At 31.3% G+C, this 21,299-nt stretch overlaps 3 protein-coding genes across 3 annotated transcripts; 2 read left to right on the top strand and 1 right to left on the bottom strand.

Annotated features, from left to right (window-relative positions):
• Positions 1 to 193: 193 nt before the first annotated feature.
• Positions 194 to 2,431, top strand: LOC106099847 (transmembrane and coiled-coil domain-containing protein 1). Its single transcript, XM_013278525.1, has 5 exons — positions 194 to 459; positions 541 to 618; positions 1,161 to 1,335; positions 2,041 to 2,181; positions 2,253 to 2,431. The coding sequence occupies exons 1-5, from the start codon at positions 399 to 401 to the stop codon at positions 2,344 to 2,346; spliced, it is 549 nt and encodes a 182-aa protein (XP_013133979.1). The 5' UTR covers positions 194 to 398; the 3' UTR covers positions 2,347 to 2,431.
• Positions 2,320 to 4,781, bottom strand: LOC106099846 (FAD-dependent oxidoreductase domain-containing protein 1). The gene is made up of 6 exons (XM_013278524.1): positions 4,400 to 4,781; positions 4,027 to 4,330; positions 3,440 to 3,776; positions 3,131 to 3,365; positions 2,934 to 3,048; positions 2,320 to 2,725 (listed from the first exon to the last, which is right to left on the bottom strand). Exons 1-6 carry the CDS (start codon positions 4,658 to 4,660, stop codon positions 2,586 to 2,588), a joined length of 1,392 nt encoding a protein of 463 aa, XP_013133978.1. The 5' UTR covers positions 4,661 to 4,781; the 3' UTR covers positions 2,320 to 2,585.
• A 267-nt stretch (positions 4,782 to 5,048) lies between these two features.
• Positions 5,049 to 11,260, top strand: LOC106099857 (putative ATP-dependent RNA helicase DHX33). The gene is made up of 12 exons (XM_013278536.1): positions 5,049 to 5,631; positions 5,725 to 5,934; positions 6,049 to 6,271; positions 6,345 to 6,529; positions 6,608 to 6,683; positions 6,858 to 7,045; positions 7,270 to 7,443; positions 7,775 to 7,899; positions 7,981 to 8,105; positions 8,336 to 8,500; positions 8,610 to 8,738; positions 9,360 to 11,260. The coding sequence occupies exons 1-12, from the start codon at positions 5,411 to 5,413 to the stop codon at positions 9,678 to 9,680; spliced, it is 2,142 nt and encodes a 713-aa protein (XP_013133990.1). The 5' UTR covers positions 5,049 to 5,410; the 3' UTR covers positions 9,681 to 11,260.
• Positions 11,261 to 21,299: the final 10,039 nt, after the last annotated feature.

Genomic DNA, 21,299 nt, shown 5'->3' with positions numbered 1-21,299 from the left:
TTTATTTCTGTGCTAGTAAAAAGTAAAAACATTAAACGACTCATAAAATAATTTTCTTAATGTTAAAAATAATGTTTTCAACAATAATTGTAATCATAATATGTCCTATAGTAGACTTTAATGAACTCTGGATTTATACATTCAATGACAGGTTGGCAATGTCAAGTTGTCAAGTGTCACTTGCCAACTTGTCATTGTCGTTGTGCCTCTCCTATCCAAAAATTTACGTTTTTCTATAATCAAGAATCCATATAAAAAATAATTAATTGAAAACAATTAATGAATTCATTGCATCTTTTATTAATTAATATCTTAGATCTCGATTTCCAAAGTGTTTAATACATCTCATTGAAAATTATATTGTGTATTGAAAGGTGCAATCTGTATTAAGTGATAAAATGTGGGGCGATTCTTTATTGATTGTTTTTATTTCAATATGCACAGCTTTTTTAGGAGAAGGTACCGATTTTATTACGTATTTACACATAAATAATAATTTTAGACTTTAGTCGGTAAAATACAAATAACCCTTTTTTTAAGGTTTGACTTGGGTTTTGGTGTACAGAACAGAAAAATATCAAAAACTTAAGGTAGAAGTCGAACGCCAAAGTAAAAAACGTAAGTGCTTGTGTGTGCTTTAATTAAATTTGCATTAAACAAGTTGGTGATACTATTGTTAATATAAATATTTGATTATTGTGTCCAGATTGCATTTAGAATTTGTCTGTTAAACATCATTTAAATTTTTAAATGAATAATTGAACAATCCATTGTAATTTAGGATTCATTGACGGTTTTGGTATAAACAAAAAAACTTATTTGTTTGATTTACCAAGTTAATTTATTAATTTATGTTGAATTCCACTAGTTGAATAAATAAAATGAATAGTTGAAACACTGACCCTTTATTTGATCTTTTTTTCATCCCCCTGGATCAATGGTTGATTTAGCAATTAGTTAATTTCCATTCATAATTCTTTTGTAAACTTTATTTATATAATTTAGTTAATGTTAAGGTCAGTGTTCATTTAATATTTTATTTAGAATCAAACATAGTGGGTGGGAAAATATGATCTTTTTTATCCTGAAAATTTAATATGTTTGTCATTATACATCACCTACATATTAAGTATTATTTATTTCATTGTCATATATTTTAGTGGAGAAACGTAAAGAAGCCCATGGGGATTCTCTGGATAAGCAACACAAAAAGAAAATTGGAAGAGAAGAAGAAAGGTTGAAGAATAATAACAGAGATCTGTCACTTGTTAAGATGAAATCAATGTTTGCAATTGGTTTTGCTTTCACAGCACTCTTGAGTATGTTTAATAGCATGTAAGTATGTCAATATTTTTATAGCTTACCTAACAATGTTTATCAAGAATTATCTGATTTCACATTTTCATTAATCTTCAATCTATACTATTATAATAAAGCGTAAACACACACTTCTTTGTTGCCTTAGATGTCAGAAATTACAACACATTATTAGATAACTCTTCCTTTAATAAAAATCCCTACACTTCCGTTATGCTTTAGGCTATATATTTTCACGCCATTACACTTAGGGGTAAGTATTTTGAATAAAAACCCTAATGTTGGAAAGAGACCATAAGTTGCTGCCAACATCAAGGAAGCAAGGTTGTCATGGTTTGTCATCATGTCATGTCATTCTGACATTTGCAATTGATAATTTGACACATGTAAACAATAAATTGAAATTTTCATAATTCTGTGCAGATAAAGTCGCAAGGGAACAGCTAGTTATGTAATAATTAATAAATAAAACTTTGAAACATGTCTTCATGTACTACACCCGATAATTGAAATTGCTAATTTTTTATTTTAAAAGTTTTGTTAGGTAGGTAATTACACTTTCAGAATTCATAAAGTTTTTGATTTCAACTCAGAGGAACAGAGAATTGGCCATAACTAAGTCTATAGGTAGAGTGTGTTTCAGTTAACTTGGTAAAGCTTGTTCATTCTATGATAATAACAAAATAATGATTCTGCCGCTTTTTATAATTTATACTATTTCAGTTTTGATGGCAGAGTCGTGGCCAAGTTGCCATTTCATCCTATTACCTGGATACAAGGACTGAGTCATAGAAACCTTCCTGGAGACAACTATACAGATTGCTCATTCATCTTTTTGTATATACTCTGTACTATGAGCATAAGGTAATTGTGAATTTTTAAATTGGAACATGTTTAAACTCATTCATGACTTGCAAATGTAATTTTTGTTTCAGGCAAAATATTCAAAAGCTCTTAGGATTTGCTCCATCAAGGGCTGCATCTAAACAAGGTGGTGCAATGTTTACTGCAACACCTCAATTTAAGTAAAAATCTATTTATTTATAAAGTTGTAATTAGAAGTAGTAAGAATTATAGTGGATTTAATTAAAATGTAGGGATTTCTATAAGAAAATGTTTTTTTTTTTCATTTCTGAATTTATTTCATTTTTAAATAGTGAGCAAGTTTCATGAGTAATAGACCTAAAATGTTATTTAAATCCATGTTGTATTTTATTTTAACTTATTACATTACTTACACATATTTAATAAAACATTACATAGCACAACTAATAAACATTAAATTCAACTAAAGGCTCATCTATCAATAGTCTATCAAACCCAAATCTTGTTAGGTCGATACTAGAATAATGACCATCAATGATTGATTCTGCAATTGCCCTTCCTATTCCTGGAGCATGCTGACAACCTAAAACAGTGGAAATAAAAAAATGTATCACATAAACATTAGTTATTAATATAGTATATTTGGAATAATAAATAGATTAAAACAAACTTTAGTAATATGAATCTAATAAATCATTTTTTTTGGATTGTCAAAGTATACTTTATTTCCAAGTTAGAAGTTTTAACCACTTTAAATAAATAAAATGATTTATTCTAAAAAAGCAATTTACCCAATTTGCCAAAACCAGCTGCTATGACCAAGTTGATGTGGTAAGGATGTGAACCAAGAATACCAGTTTCATCATAAGTATTGCAATCTTGAAATTCTGTCCGTAATACTTTAATCTGAAATTTAAAATCAGGTACAGGTTTGTAATTGAGCTAAATATAAGTAACATGGTTTAGTTAAAAACAATTGCTAGCTCACCTGGTGTTCTTGAAATTTTGGATACCTATTGAATAAAGAAGGTTTAATCATCTCTTCATAAAAATTTTCAGCCAGCAATTCTTTGACACTATTTGTTGATAAAGGTGTATATCCACATAAAAAGTTGTTGTCAAGTGCATTCTGTTGTAACCAAAGGCCGCTTGTATCCATTATAACTGGTGTATTAATACTAACCTTGCTATTTTCATCTTGAATGTTATAAATGTTGTATTCACTTTAAACAGAGTACATGTTAGTGCATGTTAAGCTTGTAAAAAAAATCATAATCATAAATAACTCTGTATTTACCGATGTTGAATAGGTAAAGGTATCTTTAGCAATCCATCTCCAACACCTATTTGAGCAGACTTAGCTACTTCACCCGAACAACCGCCAGCTGCTAAGATGCAAATGGCAAACTTTATTTCATATTCTTCATTGTCCTTTGTCCTATATGTAACTTTACTGATTTTCCTAAAACCTCCTGGGGTCACTCCTTCCATTAAAACATCACGCTGTTGTTCCATATCAAATCCAATTACTTCAGCATCAACATATTTGACACCAAGATCACTATTTTTTAAAACAAGTCCTTTTAAAAATGCCTCCGGATTAAAAGTCCCTTCACATTCTGTACTTACGCAACCTGAAAATGTAGTAAATAAAATAAATGAAATAATATGTAACAGGAAGTTTAATTTTTTCATATTATTGTTTTGGTAAAATAAAAGTTTATATTTGGCAAAATATCTGAATCATGGTACAATATTATTTGATTTTGCTGACCAATACATTTCAGCGTAGAATCTAATGTCCCATGAGTTATGGTGATTTAATAATGAATAAGCTTTATAAGCAAAACTCATGCTACCAATAATAAAGCAAAATAATACTACCTAGTTCAATGTCAGTTGTATTTATCCATGGATATTTCTCTTTAACATCAGCAGCTGTGAGTAATTCATTTTTAACACCAAACTCTTTTTGAATTGCCACATTTTGTTCCAATCTCTGAGCATACTTTTCACTTGCCAGTATTAAATTTCCATTTGGTCTGTATTTAATGTCTGTCTCGCTATTTAAATTAAGTTTAATATTTCTGAAGAACTCTGCAGAATACTGAGCTAATTGGATGTTTTCTGGTAAAGAAAAATGTTGGGTTAAGGTTCCCAGAGATACATTATTTTGAACTTGTGCGTACTGAAATAAATTTTACAGTTGTTATAAATAAATTATTATACAAAATTAAGATATACTGTTAATACTTACAGATAAATCTTTCTCTAAAATAACAACCGAGAGTCCTGATCCAGCTCTAGTCTTTAACCAATATCCAACCGAAGATCCAATAAAACCTCCACCTATTATAACGACATCAGCGTGTTCAGGATAAACGGCACGTTTTTTAATTAACATATCATTAGACAGTGTGTTCCATGTCTTAACAAAAGGATTCTTTCTTGTGGTATAATAACGAGATTTATAAACATTGTGTTGTATACAGCGGCAGACAGATTTTATGTGTAGCATTTTACTAATATATAGTTTAAATAATTTTTAATTTTATTCAAATGCTATTTCATATATACAATATTGATTAAATAATATTAGAATTAGAAATCAAAACCAAAACAATACGACAACGACACTGTCAGCTGTCACAGTGACACTGATTTCTGATAAGCTTTCAGGTTTTCAGAATTTTTCACGAAAACCAACAAAAACAAAAATGACTGACAGAAAGATGTCGAATGTTGTTTTAAAATGTGATTTAATGAATAGAAACGACAAAAATTAAAAAGGCTTTTTTTTCCTATCCGTTTGTTTTTACTGCCGGTAAATGCCTTCACAATGAGAATGAAAGATAGAACATATTTTAAAAGGATTTTACAAGCGTATACAATTTTCTTCACGAAGTGTGAAGTAGCACCGGTTAAATAGTCTGTGACTGACCAAAGCATTGCTTTATTTGCTTGACATTGACATTTTTTGGCACATACATTTTGGCCTTACAGGGGGCTTTACTTGTGTGTTTTTGAATTAAAGCAATAACATAAGAAAAAGGATGATAAACATCAAAACGTCGTTTACATACTGCTAGTTTTGATTATGTTTGTGCTAAATATTCGTAATTTGTAATTTAACAATACTCATCGTAGTGTATTAAAGCAGTTTTGTCAAGCAGTAAACATAACCTTAAAATATAAATAAGTAGTTGTAAATCCTACAATACAATTCTATTATGATGTAAAGTCAATAAATTTATTTATACGATTTAAAATGGATTCAAAATACGCAGTTCTTGGCAAAGAAAATAATAAAAAAAAATCAAATGGAATTAAAGTTAAACGTATTAAGTTATGCGTAGGAAACTCATCAAAACTAAATGGAAACCGCGTTGCCAACCAACAAGTTACGGATCAACACGATATAAAGGAGGCATTTGTTGAAGACTTAAAGGAAACACGAAAGTTGTTACCTGTGTATGCTGTAAGAAATAGGTAAATTCTTATTTTTCTAAATAAAAGTATCTTAACCTTGCTTTAAGAGTCGATGTAATGCTTTCCTCTAAACATTAATATGAATTAAAACAGATTATTAGAAGAAGTAAAGAAGAATGACACAATGATACTTATTGGAGAAACAGGCAGTGGTAAAACTACACAAGTACCACAACTCATACATGAACAACGTCTTGAAGGGTTAGGTTCTATTGCAGTAACACAGCCCAGGAGAGTTGCAGCTATTACCTTGGCTATGCGTGTCGCAGCAGAAATGAATACTGAAATAGGATCTATTGTTGGGTAATTTATAATTACTTTAATTTGAATACTCAACTATTTTGTACAGGGTCTTAGGATTCATTAATCTTAACTTTTAACTTGAATTCCATGTTATAATCTGCAAAAAATTTTCAGGTATTGTGTTAGGTTTGAAGATGTCACCAGTGTAAGGACCAAAGTAAAGTATTTAACTGATGGCATGTTGCTAAGGGAGGCAGTTGCTGACCCATTATTGAAAAGGTACTCATTTATAATATTGGATGAGGCACATGAGCGTACTGTAAATACTGATGTCCTATTTGGAATTGTTAAATTAGCTCAAAAAGAAAGAAATGAAAAGAAACTTCTACCTTTAAAGGTATTTGCTTGGAAAATGTGTGTACAAGTGACATTGTGATTGGTTTCTTTTACGTAAAATTATATTATTGTAGGTGATAATAATGTCAGCAACAATGGATGTGGATTCATTTAGGAAATATTATGATGAATGTCCAGTAATATATTTGGAAGGCAGAACGCACCCTGTAACAATATATCATACCAAAATGAAACAAGACGATTATCAGTATGCAGCATTGTGTACAATATTCCAACTCCATGCAACTTCACCAGCCAAGTAATTATCATAGTTATCTTAATGCAAATTAATTAACAATAATTAATGATAGGCATTAATGTGATTTATAATTTCTAGCCATGATTTTCTTGTATTCTTAACTGGCCAGGAAGAGATTGAAACTCTGATGAGCAATATTAAACAAATTGCTAAGGTAAGCTTTTTATGAATTGGTTTATACTGTTTATTTTTCTTTTAGCCTAAGAGTTGATATACCATAAATTAGGAATGAAAACTCTTGGAATATATTTCACTCCACCCACTATGTGTTTGTTAAAATTGACACAATTGTAGTAATATAGTCTTGATAAACAAATTTCTATTCCAGGAATCACCAGGACCTCTGATAAGGGTGTGCCCCTTGTACGCCGGACTTCCTGCTGCTAAGCAATTACAAGTGTGGAAGAAAACTCCACCCGGAATGAGGAAAATTGTGTTGGCAACTAATATTGCTGAGGCATCTGTTACTATACCACAAATCAAATGTATCATTGACACTGGATTTGTGAAAGAAAGGTAAAAAAATGTGTTGTTTATTAATAGTTTATATTAGTAATAATAAAATGTAGCCTATGTTACTCACAGATAAATTTCCTTTCTAATGGTAAAAGAATTTAAAAATAAATCTCAATAAATACGAAAATACACATCTTTCCTCTTTATAATGTTAGTGAAGATATATATGTATGCATAGATTGTTAAATTTTGAATGGTACGAATTATTGGTGTGTTGGTGTCAGAACTTGGTGCACGAGCACGGGCGCGGAGCGGCTGCGCGTGTTGCCGTGCTCGCAGGCGGCGGCGTGGCAGCGGGCGGGGCGCGCGGGACGCACCGCGCGCGGCGCCGCCTACCGCCTCTACACTGACGCAGACTTCGCCGCCAGGAAACCTCACAACACTCCAGAGATAGTCAGGTCTGAATATCAACTAGTTTTGGTATGGGTGGTAGAAAGAAACTGTTCAAATGTGTAACACTTAGGGCCTGTCCCACCACTGGTTGATAGAGCCTCAGATAGCTTAAAAATGACATCCCTGTCAGATAAGGTAATAAAATTCGTTTTTTCATCACCCATTTTACACGTTGCATTGTTATCACACAATTAATAATGTGGTGGGACAGGCCCTTAATATTGTAGGATATCCTGCTCCCGCTTATCCAGAATTATAAAAAGTCTTGATTTTTGTAAGTGAAATAATGGTAAAAATCTGAGTAAATTGTGTAATAAACGATGTAATTTGTTACAGATGCCCCCTCGCTTCGACTATATTATTGCTAATAGCTTCAGGTTTTGATCCTCTTACATTTCCATTAATTGATCCACCGCCCGAAGAATCTGTTAAAGCGTCTTTGTTATTACTCAAGGAGTTAGGTAAGATTAACAATAACTAATTATGCTTCAGCTTTATTGTTGTTATTACTTGTGTGGGTTATGTTCAATTTTATCTTTCAGGTGCTATTGACAATGAAACAAGTCCAAAGTTGACAGTTCTCGGCAAAAAAATGACAGCTTTCCCGATCGATCCAAAATATTCTAAGGTTTTATTGAGTGCTCCTGAATATGACTGCTTAGATGAGGTGAGCGTTTTTTTATTTGCTCAAAACTTTTTAACTATTATTGATTAATAGAGATTTGGTTAAATTAAAACAATCTTATAATGACCTTAAATTTACTAGGTACACATCATTTATTTTAAGGTGTTGCCAGAGTAAATGGTTTTCTTTTTTTATGTGGCAACATTGATATTTGTTGGTAAGATTTGACTACATATCTGTTGTCATATTAATTTTTATTTAATTTGTTATAGGCATTAAGTTTAGTGGCAGTTTTATCAAGTGAGAACGTATTTCATATGCCAATGCACAAAAGGGAAGAAGCACTCAAAGTAAAACAAAAATTTGTATCAACACTAGGAGATCATATTACACTTTTAAATGTTTTTAAAGCATTTTGCAAAGCGCCTCTTAAAAAGGTATGTTAAAATTTATGTCAGTTATTACTAATTAACAAACATAACTACTTAATGTATATTTAAATGTTAAATAATATAACAGTACTTATTTTTCCAAACGTTTTCACAGCAATGGTGTAAAGAGAATTACTTAAATCACAAGAATTTGGCGTATGCGTATGACGTGAGGCAACAACTGCTGGCTATATGTCATAGACTTAACATGACGGTGACAAGTTGTGGAACTGCATTAGACCAGGTAACAAAACATTACTATGATAATTGTTATTACCCATACCCATAATAAAACAAAAAGGTGTGAGGATTTAAATATAAAGGAGATTAATTTTATGTTATGTATGCTTGCACTATGCGTGAATAGGAACGGTACGAACGACCAGTACGTCAACATGACGTCTCTAAAGTAGTTAAGTAGTCACTAAGCAAGTGTTGTTTTTTTTTAAATCTTTAAGAGAATTTTTGTAAATTTACTAATATTTCTTTTACCATTTCCACTAAGCTCTGCGCTTGTGCTAGAATATGGTTTAAGACAATAGTCGAATCGGCGGGATTCGAACCCTTGACCACGTGATCGTTAATCCGTACTACTAACCATTAGGTTATTGGCACTCAATTATTAATTACTATCTGTTCCCATACAGCGTCATCCCCAAGATTCCAAATTTTACTCATGAAATTTATTCCAAAATACATAACTACCCTAAATTAAATAGCGTGAATATATAAAACCTATAGCGTGCCGTTAGAGTATTTTATCTAAAAAATAATTATTCCATAATAGCTGAGATCCGACATAAGAAAGTGTGTTTACTCGTATTATATTAGTATAGACCAGTTTAGATTTTTTATTCTATTTCAGTTATTAAAATGTTTGTTGAGCGGTTTGTTTACGAACTGCGCGTGGTTGCGCGGCGGGGCGGTGGGCGGGGTGGGCGGTGTGGGCGGGGCGAAGTACGTGACGTGCGGGGGGGCGTGCGCGGCGCTGCACCCGGGCAGCGTGCTGCACGCGCTGCGGCCCGCGCCCGCCGCGCTGCTGTACAGCGAGCTGCTGCACACGCGCCGCGCCTACCTGCTCACCGTGTCCGTGGTGCAGCCGCACTGGCTCCACCAGCTCGCGCCGGAGTACGCGAGACGATGCCGCATCACCAGATCCTGTACTGATACTTTTAAAACAGACTAAGCAAGCGAAAATAGCCTAATGGTAAGCGCCAATAGTGGAATGGTTAGCGCCAATAGCTTAATGGTCATCCAATAGCCTAGTGGTAAGCGTTAATATCCAAATCATTTGGGATACGGACTGCTGACCTTGTGGTCGAGGGTTCGAATCCCGCCATTCGAATATTAATGTAAACCATATTCTAGAGGCACAAGCCTAGAGCTTAGTCGGAATTGCTAAAGGAAATGTTAATAAATTAACAAAAATATACTATTTTTTTTTATAAAAAAATGCCAGCTGTTCCCCCCCCCTTAATCGGCATATAGGACTTTATTTTATTGATTACATTTATAAAACTTTCAACCTTCAATGGCACAAATAACAACGAAGGCTTTTTACCATTGGCTAACAATTGTATTAGTTTATCTTGATATGTAGACGTTATATTATTTCAATTATTGGTGCAGATTTAGCAAGCAGTGGTATGACGTCACACACAGCACGCAAATATCAATTTTATAACAATTCACAATTAATAATTTGACTTCTCAATTCTATTAAAACTTATGCTTTTCTTTTAATCATGTGTGAGAATCGAATTGTAAATTGAAGAAATACTGTATAAACTTAACTAAATCGAGTTGTATTATGGTGTTTATTGTAAATAATGTCTAACGTTTTTGCCCGACGGCGAATAGGGAAAAATGTTTTTACCAGTATGTATTTATATACTAGAATTCACTGCCGAATTAATAACATTCTCACTCAATTCGTATTTTCTAGAGAGTAAAATGGATACATTCAGTTGGATTTATTAATAAAAATAGTTTATTCATTGTTTAAATTAGTTATTACATGCTTTGTACAAGTTGTAGAATATAAAATATACCTAAGCCCAACTATATTTGTGTGACAAATAATTACTACCGACTATTAGATGTAAAACGAGTTTATAGCCCCAGATTTGACAGGGTTATTTAGTTCGTTGTTTGAATTAGATGTAGTTTTATTATTATGTTTTGTTAACATTTTGAGCGAATCGTAATCAAGTTGTTTTATGCAAGGTTTAAAACGTTTGCTTTCTATTGTTATGTTCATTTCATATTTAATGCTTCGAATTTTAAATTTATGTGCGGTTTTAGGAAACATCCGTTATAAAAATCTTGTTATAGAATTAAATCAATTGATTAAATTGTTGTTGAGTTAAAAAAGAAATGTTTGAAAATTGTAGAATAAGTTTTTTCAAGGCCTGAAAGCATTTGTAATATTTGTAATTATATTTTGGTGGTTAGGTTTATTAACGTTTTCAATGCAGTACAAGAGGTTATACCTTCTTGTACTTACGTACATAATTAATAAAAAAAAACTAGAACTTGAGAACTTGTTATAAGCAGTTAATTACAACTTTGGTTCCGCTATAACTATATTACTCCATTACTTTATTGAAATTGTAAATATTTTATTACAATAACAAATCTATTTGTTGAATACTATAACTTACCTCTAGTACTTTATGTGACTAAGTCCTCGCCATAATAAAATTTGGGCATATTTTACACATTTGTACAAATAAATTATTGTAAGTAAAGTTTATTTCAGTACAATTTTGGTTTATTTTGAACGCGTACTTCGCACGTTTTCCTTGTTTCGAAACCCTTGAATTGATGCTCCCTGAAGAATTATAGTCACCCGAAGAGTTCGTGTCTTATATCTTAAGGAGTAAGAAATCATCGTTATAAAGAGATTTTATCACGATTTTTTTCAAAATCTGTGTTGATATTTGATGTTATTTCTTTCGACAAGAGACAACTTTCTAACAAGACATAATTAACTAATTTTCACATAATTGGAACTGGGTCATCTATTAGCATGAAGAAATACTGAGCCATCTAGCAATCTCCGTCTTTTTGATTTTTGATAATGCATAATTGAATGAAATTCGTCTAGTTATTTATTTAGTTAAATATAGTTGGCACGAGAAAGTTGTAAGACGCTATAACCAACAAAGTGCGTGCGGGCTCGGGACGTATCTGCGGTTTCCTTCATTTCCGTATGTGCTTTGCTTTCATTTCCGTGCGTCTGTTTACGAGTTTCACGTATTACCCGACTGCCAACTCACAGCGTAGAAAAGGGAAATGTGTTGAGAAAACCACGTCATTGCTTCATGTTTGCTTACGTGTTAAATGAACTGTATAATTTTTAGTAACCACAAGTACGCATGAAACGATAACAGTCTATTGCCGTAAAAAATCAAGAAATATTGGAATTTTAAAGTAGAAAATATAACAACAGCAAATATCACGAAAGAAAAAACAAGCAATCAATAATACTGATCTCATGAACAATTAAAAAATATGCCCCTGAATAGTCACGTGGGAAATTAAGGTCGACAAAATCTTCCTATTTTTGTAAAACTGGCCAAAAATTAATTATTAGGTAGGTTATCGAAGAATATTCTTTATTATTTGCTAACATAACACATATACATTTTATTTTTTAAATTAAGTGATTACAGATGTGTATTTGCTAATTAAACAATTTGTATAACATTTAATTAAATTATTCAGGGAAACTCTAGAGTTGTAATTCTTGTATAAAACCATTCTTGTTTATGTTGTTTTTAATATGTTATGTACAAGCGTTCTCGTAGTTCGAGATGTACTGAGAAAAAATAAAAGGATTTCAGAACCTCCTCTTTTTTGAAGTCTTCAAAAATAATTTAAAAGAAATGGCTTTATTCAATGCGGATACGAAAGCTGGTATTATTAAAGAATAAAGAATTGCAACTCACTGCAACTTTTCTTCAAGATAATTGAAATTGTCTACGCGATAGGGGGTCGGCGGTGAACACAATTTGTACTACAGACGCGGCGGCAGATTCGTTTCTTTAAAACTCCGCTTCGAGTTAAATTAAAAATCAATGTAGTGTACAATTGAACTCTACGACAGAACTAAGATTGTAGATGGTAGTACTATCGATTTTCATGACTGGAATATTCTAATTCATATATGTGTAAAAAAAAAATAGCAACATAAAATATAAAAAATAATTGTTGATATAATTTTATAAATCCTGATGTAAGACATATATTTATGTGTAATGTAATTGGACCTGAGAGATTACGATGCTGAAAGGGTTAGGCGCAGTTTGTCTTTGTCGGGTTGGTTCACTCAGCACATTTGTTTCTAAATTAACTTGCTGATATATTTTCGAAGAGGTAAATGGAGTACTGAGATTTTTCTTGTTAATGGCATTAAATTAGACATTTCACATTATTATTTTATTTATGGTTTGCTAAAAAGATAAATTTTGGAGTTTCACAACTGTGTAGGATTAAATTATAAAATATACACAAACGAGAACAAAACTCCGTTGATGGTCTTGTATCAGCGAGTCACATTTGTAGAAAACAGAAAGTAACGTTTTGTTCGCGAAAAGATCAATAGAAGTTTAGGGGAGTTGGAGACCAATTCAGAGCCGTGAGACAATTGAAAAAGTATTTGAAAACTTCATTTCCCTTGTCCGGTAAACCGCTTTTCTGTTGGTTTTATCGCATAACAATAGTGACGGTACTGTTGCTGTTTTTCCGGATTTGTACGAAAGTATAACAGGATTACCTTACTGTTTCGGTGCTTACGGAAGTTTAGTTATCGACAATTCATCTTGATGGATTGCTTATTTTGATTTATCTTATTTCTTTACAGAATAAAAATGTTATTAACATATTCAATTTTTTTTATTCAATTGTAAAGGAAGATGCTTGGTAGTTCAAACTAGTTTAATATCCGTCGGTCTTTTTTTAACGATATGCTGATTAAATAAAGAAAAAATAAAAATAAACAAAAGAGTTGAAGACAATCTACATCTTTTAAAATGTTTTTAGAACAACTAAATCTTTGTTGTTTTAAATGTAATGGATTTCACAAAAAAACCCTCTATTCATGATTTATTACTAGAAACTAAAATTATTTGATCTTTTTCACGCAACTGTCTGGAGCAATAGGTAGGTACTGTCTGCTCATTAACAAACTTTACCTTTGTGTACTTCGCTCTGGCGTATTTCATTACATAGCTTTTGTTTATCTAAGAGATGATTTAATATTGTATAACTTTTGCAAACTCTATTATAAACCCTTCATAGAAAAAAATTGTAGTAATCATTTCATATTTTGTATTAATAGCATGATTTAAAAATGCGATTTCTTCACGGTATTATGTATGGAATAGTGTGATTAAAAATAATTCAAGTTTTATAAGTTTAAATTGCTGGTAAGTGAAGTAGGCAAGCAGTCGAGTAGCTGTTGTAGCTGCCGGCCGCTTGCGCTTGAAACTTATAACAAACCGAATGCGCATAAACGCCTGCTACTGAATTCCTTTCCGCACTTTTCTCAAAACTTTACACTAACGTATGCATTTCAATAATATTGTTACATCGTTATAATAAATACATATAAAATTTAATAACAGCAACAATAAATTTCTTAAATAAAACCATATAAAAGATGTTTCAAATACTTTAAATAATGATCTGAGTGTGAACTACTTCAATATTCACAAAAAATATATGTGACTAGCTGTTACTCGCGACTTTTTCCCCGAGAAATTAAAAAAAAAACAATATAAACATAACCTACGTTACTCATTGAGAATGTATTTTTTGAAATCGGCACTGTACCTTTTGAGTTATTCCAATACATAAAAAATTCTCCTCTTTATAACAGTATAGAAATGTACATAGATTAGGTTTAGTCTGTTATGTGTATTAGAATCAATGCAGATACATGATGACTTTCTTTTCAAATGAAAATACACTATTCAGTATTCTTATTCTTTGATGAAGTTTCAAAACTTTATAGCGAAACATTGTTGTTTAGTATTCTTTGTTCCCAAGAGTAATTTTGTCTTGCATATTTTATTCGAGATTTTTCTACTTTGTTATAACTTTACATATACAAGCATGTTACAGTTTTATGAATACATATTGGTTAAATCAGAATATACAATTTATCTTAATATAAATGGCTTTTATATTTCAGACGTATAAAAGATAGAGAGATAGTATTCCTAACTCTACTACAAATTTATTTATTTTAGCACTAATGTCGACGTCATCTAGTATACTTCCCCACCGAGGGGCAGCCTACCTCATGTTGGGGTGACTAGGCCTTAATACTTTTTTTGCGTATGTACTTAGAATAGCAAGCAGCCTAACGTTTTACGACATGAAAATATATTTTTTTATAAAACGGTTTTGCCAAGTGTAATTGAGTTCGTGGCAACTACTTTCTCGATGCAAAGAGATTACGCCCGCATATTCAACGCTCAAAGCAAAACTTTTCAACACTATTAAAAACTTGAAATCTCCTACAGTGGCATTTGTTTATATGTTTGACCTAAAAGAAAATGCTTATTATAATTTACAGTTTTCTGTCCTTCCTTGGTTTGTGATACAAATTAAATTATTGTTAACGTTTTTGTAACAAAAAAAAGTTAAATGCTTTTCAACTCATCATCGTCATCAGATCATCATCATCATCATCATCATATCATCAATCTACATTGTTATGTTTAAGAAAAGGCGACTATTCTTTGTGTCAAACTGGTGTAGAATAGACATGGTGTATGGCTAGACTCGTTTTTGTAAAATGTCGAATTAGTACTGATAAATTCCAAGAGCATTTGTTTATGGATGAACGTTTTTATTGTTGCGTACAAAATTTAATATTGATTTAGTAATCTTATGTAATCAAGTCTAAAACATACATTTTGATTGCGGAAAGTTTATGTAAAGATGTTTAATATTATGTTTTTTAAATATTAGTTTGTAGAACTGCTTTTAATGCTATTTTCACAAAGTTATATCGTACTAACTATTGCCCGGAGACGGAAGAAAGTACTTTCCAAGAACTTTTCCATTAAGGGAGAAAAGTACGATCTATCAGGCGATAATAAACGAGCAATGAGAAATTCTTTTTCCCGTATCATAGAAGCTCTTTTCTCTTTATGCATATAAGATTTTCTGATACCAGAGTTGTACGAGTCACGTTGAAATTTAACCTCACATTTATTTCGATTCAATTATAATACTTCTGTGACCATAAACAGTAATCAATGATAACATCTCTCTATTATTGTATTTATTGTTTTTTGTGTGAATTGTTTTTAGAAAAGAAGTTATACTTGGGAATGGAAATTATGGAATACCAAGTGAACAGTAAAAGATACTCTGTCAACTAACATGTGTATGTCCCTGACATGAAAAGAGACATGTAGGTAAAGCTTCGCTGCAACAGCCAGTTACTTTGTGATAAAAATGCACTCGAGTGTATTCATTGTTACGGACATAGCTATGAAGTATGCGAAGACAGTTTTGTATTAGTTATTTTGTAAAAGGACGTATTTATTGTATTTGTTTAGATATTATAAATATCTAGAAAGTGACGAGTGCTGTTATGCCTTGAATGGTATACATTAGTGAGTTTATATTAAATAAACAATCTGTTCATGTAAAGTTAAGAAGACGTAGTTACTTAGTTTTTGACGCAATATTTATACTTGATACAAATAAATACTCTCAGATAGTAAGAGCTACTCTTAAGTATTTGCAGATTTGTTAAGACAAGTAACTGGCTGTGGGCCAGTTTTGCATATTTGCACATGCAGAAAGTGTCTTTCATAACAGTTCGCAAATATTTTACTTTTATAAATTGAACTGCAGAAAATTAAACTGCATTTAGCTTAATTTAATACAACCAGTGGAAATAAAATATGCATTACTAATGCTGGGTTGCTGAAGTTTTGATTTATTTTTTCATTACCTAATGATTCATTAGCGTTAAGTTGACCTAAGTTACAACGGAGTAAAACTCAAGTTACATATTATGGAAACACATTTTATGAAGTTATCGAACCAAAAACACTAAGAGTTGTGAGATAAGAATATATCTGAGGTAAAAGGTATATCTATTTCTAAGTCTAGCCTATATGTCCAAACTGTGTGTCTTATCGCGTTTCTAACATTGTCGCTCCTGTAAGTTCTGAATTAAAATTACTTGCTTTTTTTCTACTGTCCAAGATTATTCGAAGGTTTATTAAATGTATACGAAAATGTTCGGTTAAACAAAAAGTAATTGAAGTGGACACATTTACAGAGAAGGTTTCGAACCTTCGCGGTAGTTCCACACTACCCTTTTCACATGCCAGTTGTCTGCACGGCTCGTTACTTGTTCATGTTTTTTATGTTGCAAAAGGTGTTTTTCGCAAAAATAAATACCTTCCAATTGAAAGATAATGTTAGAAACATCGTTTTTCATGTTATTTAATATTTGTATATTAGTTTAATTTGTTGACATGATCAAGAAGGGAGTGATGACTGAGATGACGGATGATAGAGTGCTTTGCAGGACGAAAACCTGGTGCGCCGACCATACGGGAGTAGGATAAGGCAGGGGAGATCATGATGATGATGATTAGTTTAATTTGTATTTTTTATATTGAAAATTAACAAGACAGTTTTTAGACCTGTTAAATATTAACTTAATTGGAGGTAAAATTACTAGACATTGATTAACTCCATGTCAGCGCACAAGTTTTCAGTAATAGATTTAAAACAGAATTCAGGTCACAAACTATGTAAAGAGTCAGGCGGAAATTTTACGCTTCCTGCATATAGTTATTCGCCTGTAAATTAATCAGTATATTTACATTATTTCTTACATTTCTTACATTACTTCTTACATTTATTTCTTACAAACAAGTATGACTTTCACAAAACGAAAAGTTATAGGTACGTAATTCTGTCACATTTTTCAAATTAATTTTATATTTTTAATAGACATACGACAATACAAAATGACTTTTATATATTGTTCCTTTATGTCGCCAATTAAAATGATCTTGAAAATATATCTTAATCTATCATGTAAGCAAAGTTAAGTATTAGGGTTATTACCTATTTTAAGTTTATCCCAGTGTTTGTATATCGAGTAAATAGGTTACGAGGAATGAGAGGATGCGTAGAAAAACGAGCCTTTTAGACATTGTTAACCTTATTTTGTTAAATAAAAAATAAGTAGTTCTTATACTTGTATTAATATGATTAAACTGTAAAAGGGAAGTTTCGCCGATATATACAGCCTTCATAAATTCGAGAGTATTATACTAAAAGAGGAAAGTTCTACGTCTGTGTGGACTTCACAATAAATCAAACGGACTCTTTGACTCTCCGACTGACGTTAACCTACCAAATTATGGTCACGTTTGCTTGTTTAGATTTATTTACGACCTTGTTTATTTTGCTTGCAGTAAATTTATTACGGCTTAAGTGCTCATTTCTAACGCTTTGCAAATTGCGGTTAAATTATACTTACAACAACATACCATTCAATCTGAAAAATAAAGCTGTTTAAATCTTTTTATTCTTCATCTAATTGTCTACCATAAATTCCATATACTAAAGCTATATTGACGGCTGGATACTGAAACGACATTTAAATATTATAGCGTCGTAAATGATCAAGGCAAAACTAGACTCCCAAATCCTTTTGTTGTCATCCGTCAGATTGTAAACGGATCTTACGAAGCGATGTGTTTAATTCGTTTCAGTATTTCGCCGCAAGTCAGCCTATTTTTCAAAGACATGAATGTGTTTACCCGTTTTATAACACGTACCAATTCAAGACGTGCTTTGCTGCATAGAAAAATATTATGAATACGTCAACCAGTTACCATTGTTATGGTTAGTTTGATGCAGAATTTGTCACATTACCATGTTAGCAGAATAAAATAAGATTTATGTATTCAATGCATTATTTACGGTGTCGTGATTGATTTATAAAATATAAGAAGAAGGTTGTAATTTGATTGTGTTTCCTTACAGTTTATGCATTTTAAGTATTCAAATTAGAAATATAAGTGTTTAGATAACATATCCGTTATAACGCTTGTGGCACTTGTGGATTGCGAATAAGGATAATAATTTTATTCAATGCGGACAAGTTGCTATTCTCGAAATCAATGTGACCTGCGGCAGAACTTTGACGTCAACTTTATCCGCTCCATTCTCCACGTGTTGACACAACTCCAGTATTTGCTTAGGAAAGACGGTAACCGAAAGTTTGGCTTAAATTCAATCGTTATTTTTTATTATAAAACTAAGTTGCTTTGTCAACACCAACATCAATCATCTTTATTGAGAATTAAACAATTCAAAATTTTCTGAAGAACTTTGGAGGACCTACTTAAAGATTATTTTTGATGACAAGTTGACTAGATTTTTTAAAAGCTTAAAGCGGAAGCAATACAAAATTTTAAAAACATTAAACTAAAATTAAGAGTCAAGATCTTCTGATAACATTTTACATTTTATCTACAAAACGGTCTTCAAAGTGTGTATCAAAAAAGAAAAATTAATTATTTTTCCACAATAATATAAATAATTGCTCGCGATTTTGTCCGCGTGACATTAAATAATAATTAAAAACATAGCCTAAGTTACAGATAAATTACCTTTCTAACGGTAAATTTTTAAAATCGGCCAGTAGTTTTTGAGTTCTTTCAATACATACAAAAATATAAATCTTTCTTCTTTATAATATTACCATAGATGAAGCATAATAAGAAATAAGTAAAAACCGTTTAATGTACTTTTATTTATACTTCAAGTAGTTAAATTATTTTAAAATACTTAAGCAATGTAAAAAATTGAGTCACAATTTGTATCATTATTCACATTTTTGTAATAAAAGAGTAAGACATAAAAGCTGCCATACACGTTTATGTTGCTCGTAAAATTGATATTGACGAGTGGTAAGATATTATTTTGTTTATTTTAGAATAAATTATGTCGTGCAAGGAACAAAATAACATAATTTTATGGTTTGCTGTAATTATTTTTGTAAATAATATTATGTATAATAGTAATACAAGAATGTACGCCCCATTAAATCACATCGTATATTTTTCACGCGCTCTGTACTGTATAAATTATTTTCAGCATGATGCTTCAGTACTGGCAGGTCTACAAGTAGGCAGAACACTGTATGGATTGCATTACTAAATTACTTTTAATTATTTTCATATAATTACAATATGCTATAGGTTGAATCATCAACAAAGAAACTTTGTATTACTTTCTAAGGCCTTAATGTCTTTCTAATGTATTTCGTCACATCATAGTTTTTAACAAAGTTGCATATTTGTTTCTTGCAAATTGTAAGAGTCGACTTATTAATATAACCTATTAGTATGATTAAAATAGAAAACTATTAATGTATAAATATTGTTAATACATAGTAAATTGCAAGTTAGCACCCATAAAGTTTTATACTAGTCGTAAAAGAAAACACGAGAACAGGGATTTTGTCCTTCTTCGTCATTGATATGGCGCGTAATAAAGTACTATAGGTGAATACAATAATAAATATAAATTTTGTAGAAGTCATTGTGTTTGTAATAACAATTTAGTATCTATCTTAGAAAGAATACAATGGCCACATCATGTGACAGCTGATGCAAGCATAAAAATGGAAAAGGCAGTAGTTAAGAAATGAGTTGTAGAGATAATGAAAAAAAGAATGAAACTATAAATCATTGCGATCCCTATCATGTGTCCGGAGAACTGATTGAGAAGTTGTGGAGTCTCGCAAATTTTATGTACATTGCTCATGCGAAATGTGGACTGGAACAGAAATACATGCATCCATGAATCAATAAATAGGCACATACTGTGTAACCTAGAGATGCAAGTGGGCATTACGGAATAGAAGTATGTCTCTAATCTTAACAATAGCAAACAATATAACTACGATATGTTACTTTCAATTTGTATTTACATTAATAAATTCTTTATAAGGTAAAGAGAATGTCCGATTCCAAGAAATTGTTGAAACCAGAGCTGCCCTGGTTTACTTTAAAATCCCCGCCTTTGTTTAAGATTCATGTTGAGTTTGAAAATACAAAGCTGGCCTAAAGCCAGTTGCATGTTTCTCACATGTGTGTAAATATGCATAAATCACATTTTTTAAATATTCAGATTGCAATTTCTGTAATCTTCTTGTATGACTTGAAAATTATTTTTTGACAGATTTTAGATGACTTATCAACTTTTATAAAATTATTGTAAATCGAAGAAATTTTAACTACTATGTAAACAAATAAAATGAAGAATAAAAACATTAATAAACGAAACAAATTTTCCTGTTGATTTTTCTTACGTAGTTGTATTTTGTTTGATGTTTAACAAAGTAAAAAAACATTTGAGTTTAATTTATTTTATCACCGAGTCTCGCTTGTTAATACCGCCATTGTCAGCGTTATGAGAAACGTTTCTTTGATGTCAAATGAAACATTTAATTATAAGACAAAAGGTGGTCAAGTTTTCAAAGAACAAATTTGAATGTTGTTTTGTTTGAAATAATGAAGGGTTTGCGCAATTAAAATTTTATAACAAAGTATTCCATTACGTGCTCAATTTATTTTCAAATCATTTTCTAGGTATTTGTAGCTGGTAACTGGGTGCAACGACGGAATCTTAATCTTCTTCAGTTTTTTTAATTAGATTCTTTCTTTCGTTTATTGTTTACTTTAATTTTCCGATTCCTTTTTCTAGGCAAAGATGGTTTACTTCGTAAGCAGTACTTATT

The sequence above is a fragment of the Papilio polytes genome, unplaced genomic scaffold, assembly GCF_000836215.1.
Source record: "Papilio polytes unplaced genomic scaffold, Ppol_1.0 DF824102.1, whole genome shotgun sequence".
NCBI lineage: Eukaryota > Metazoa > Arthropoda > Insecta > Lepidoptera > Papilionidae > Papilio > Papilio polytes.
The sequence above is the reverse complement of the archived record's forward strand: the minus strand, read 5'-3'. Positions and strand labels throughout refer to the sequence as shown.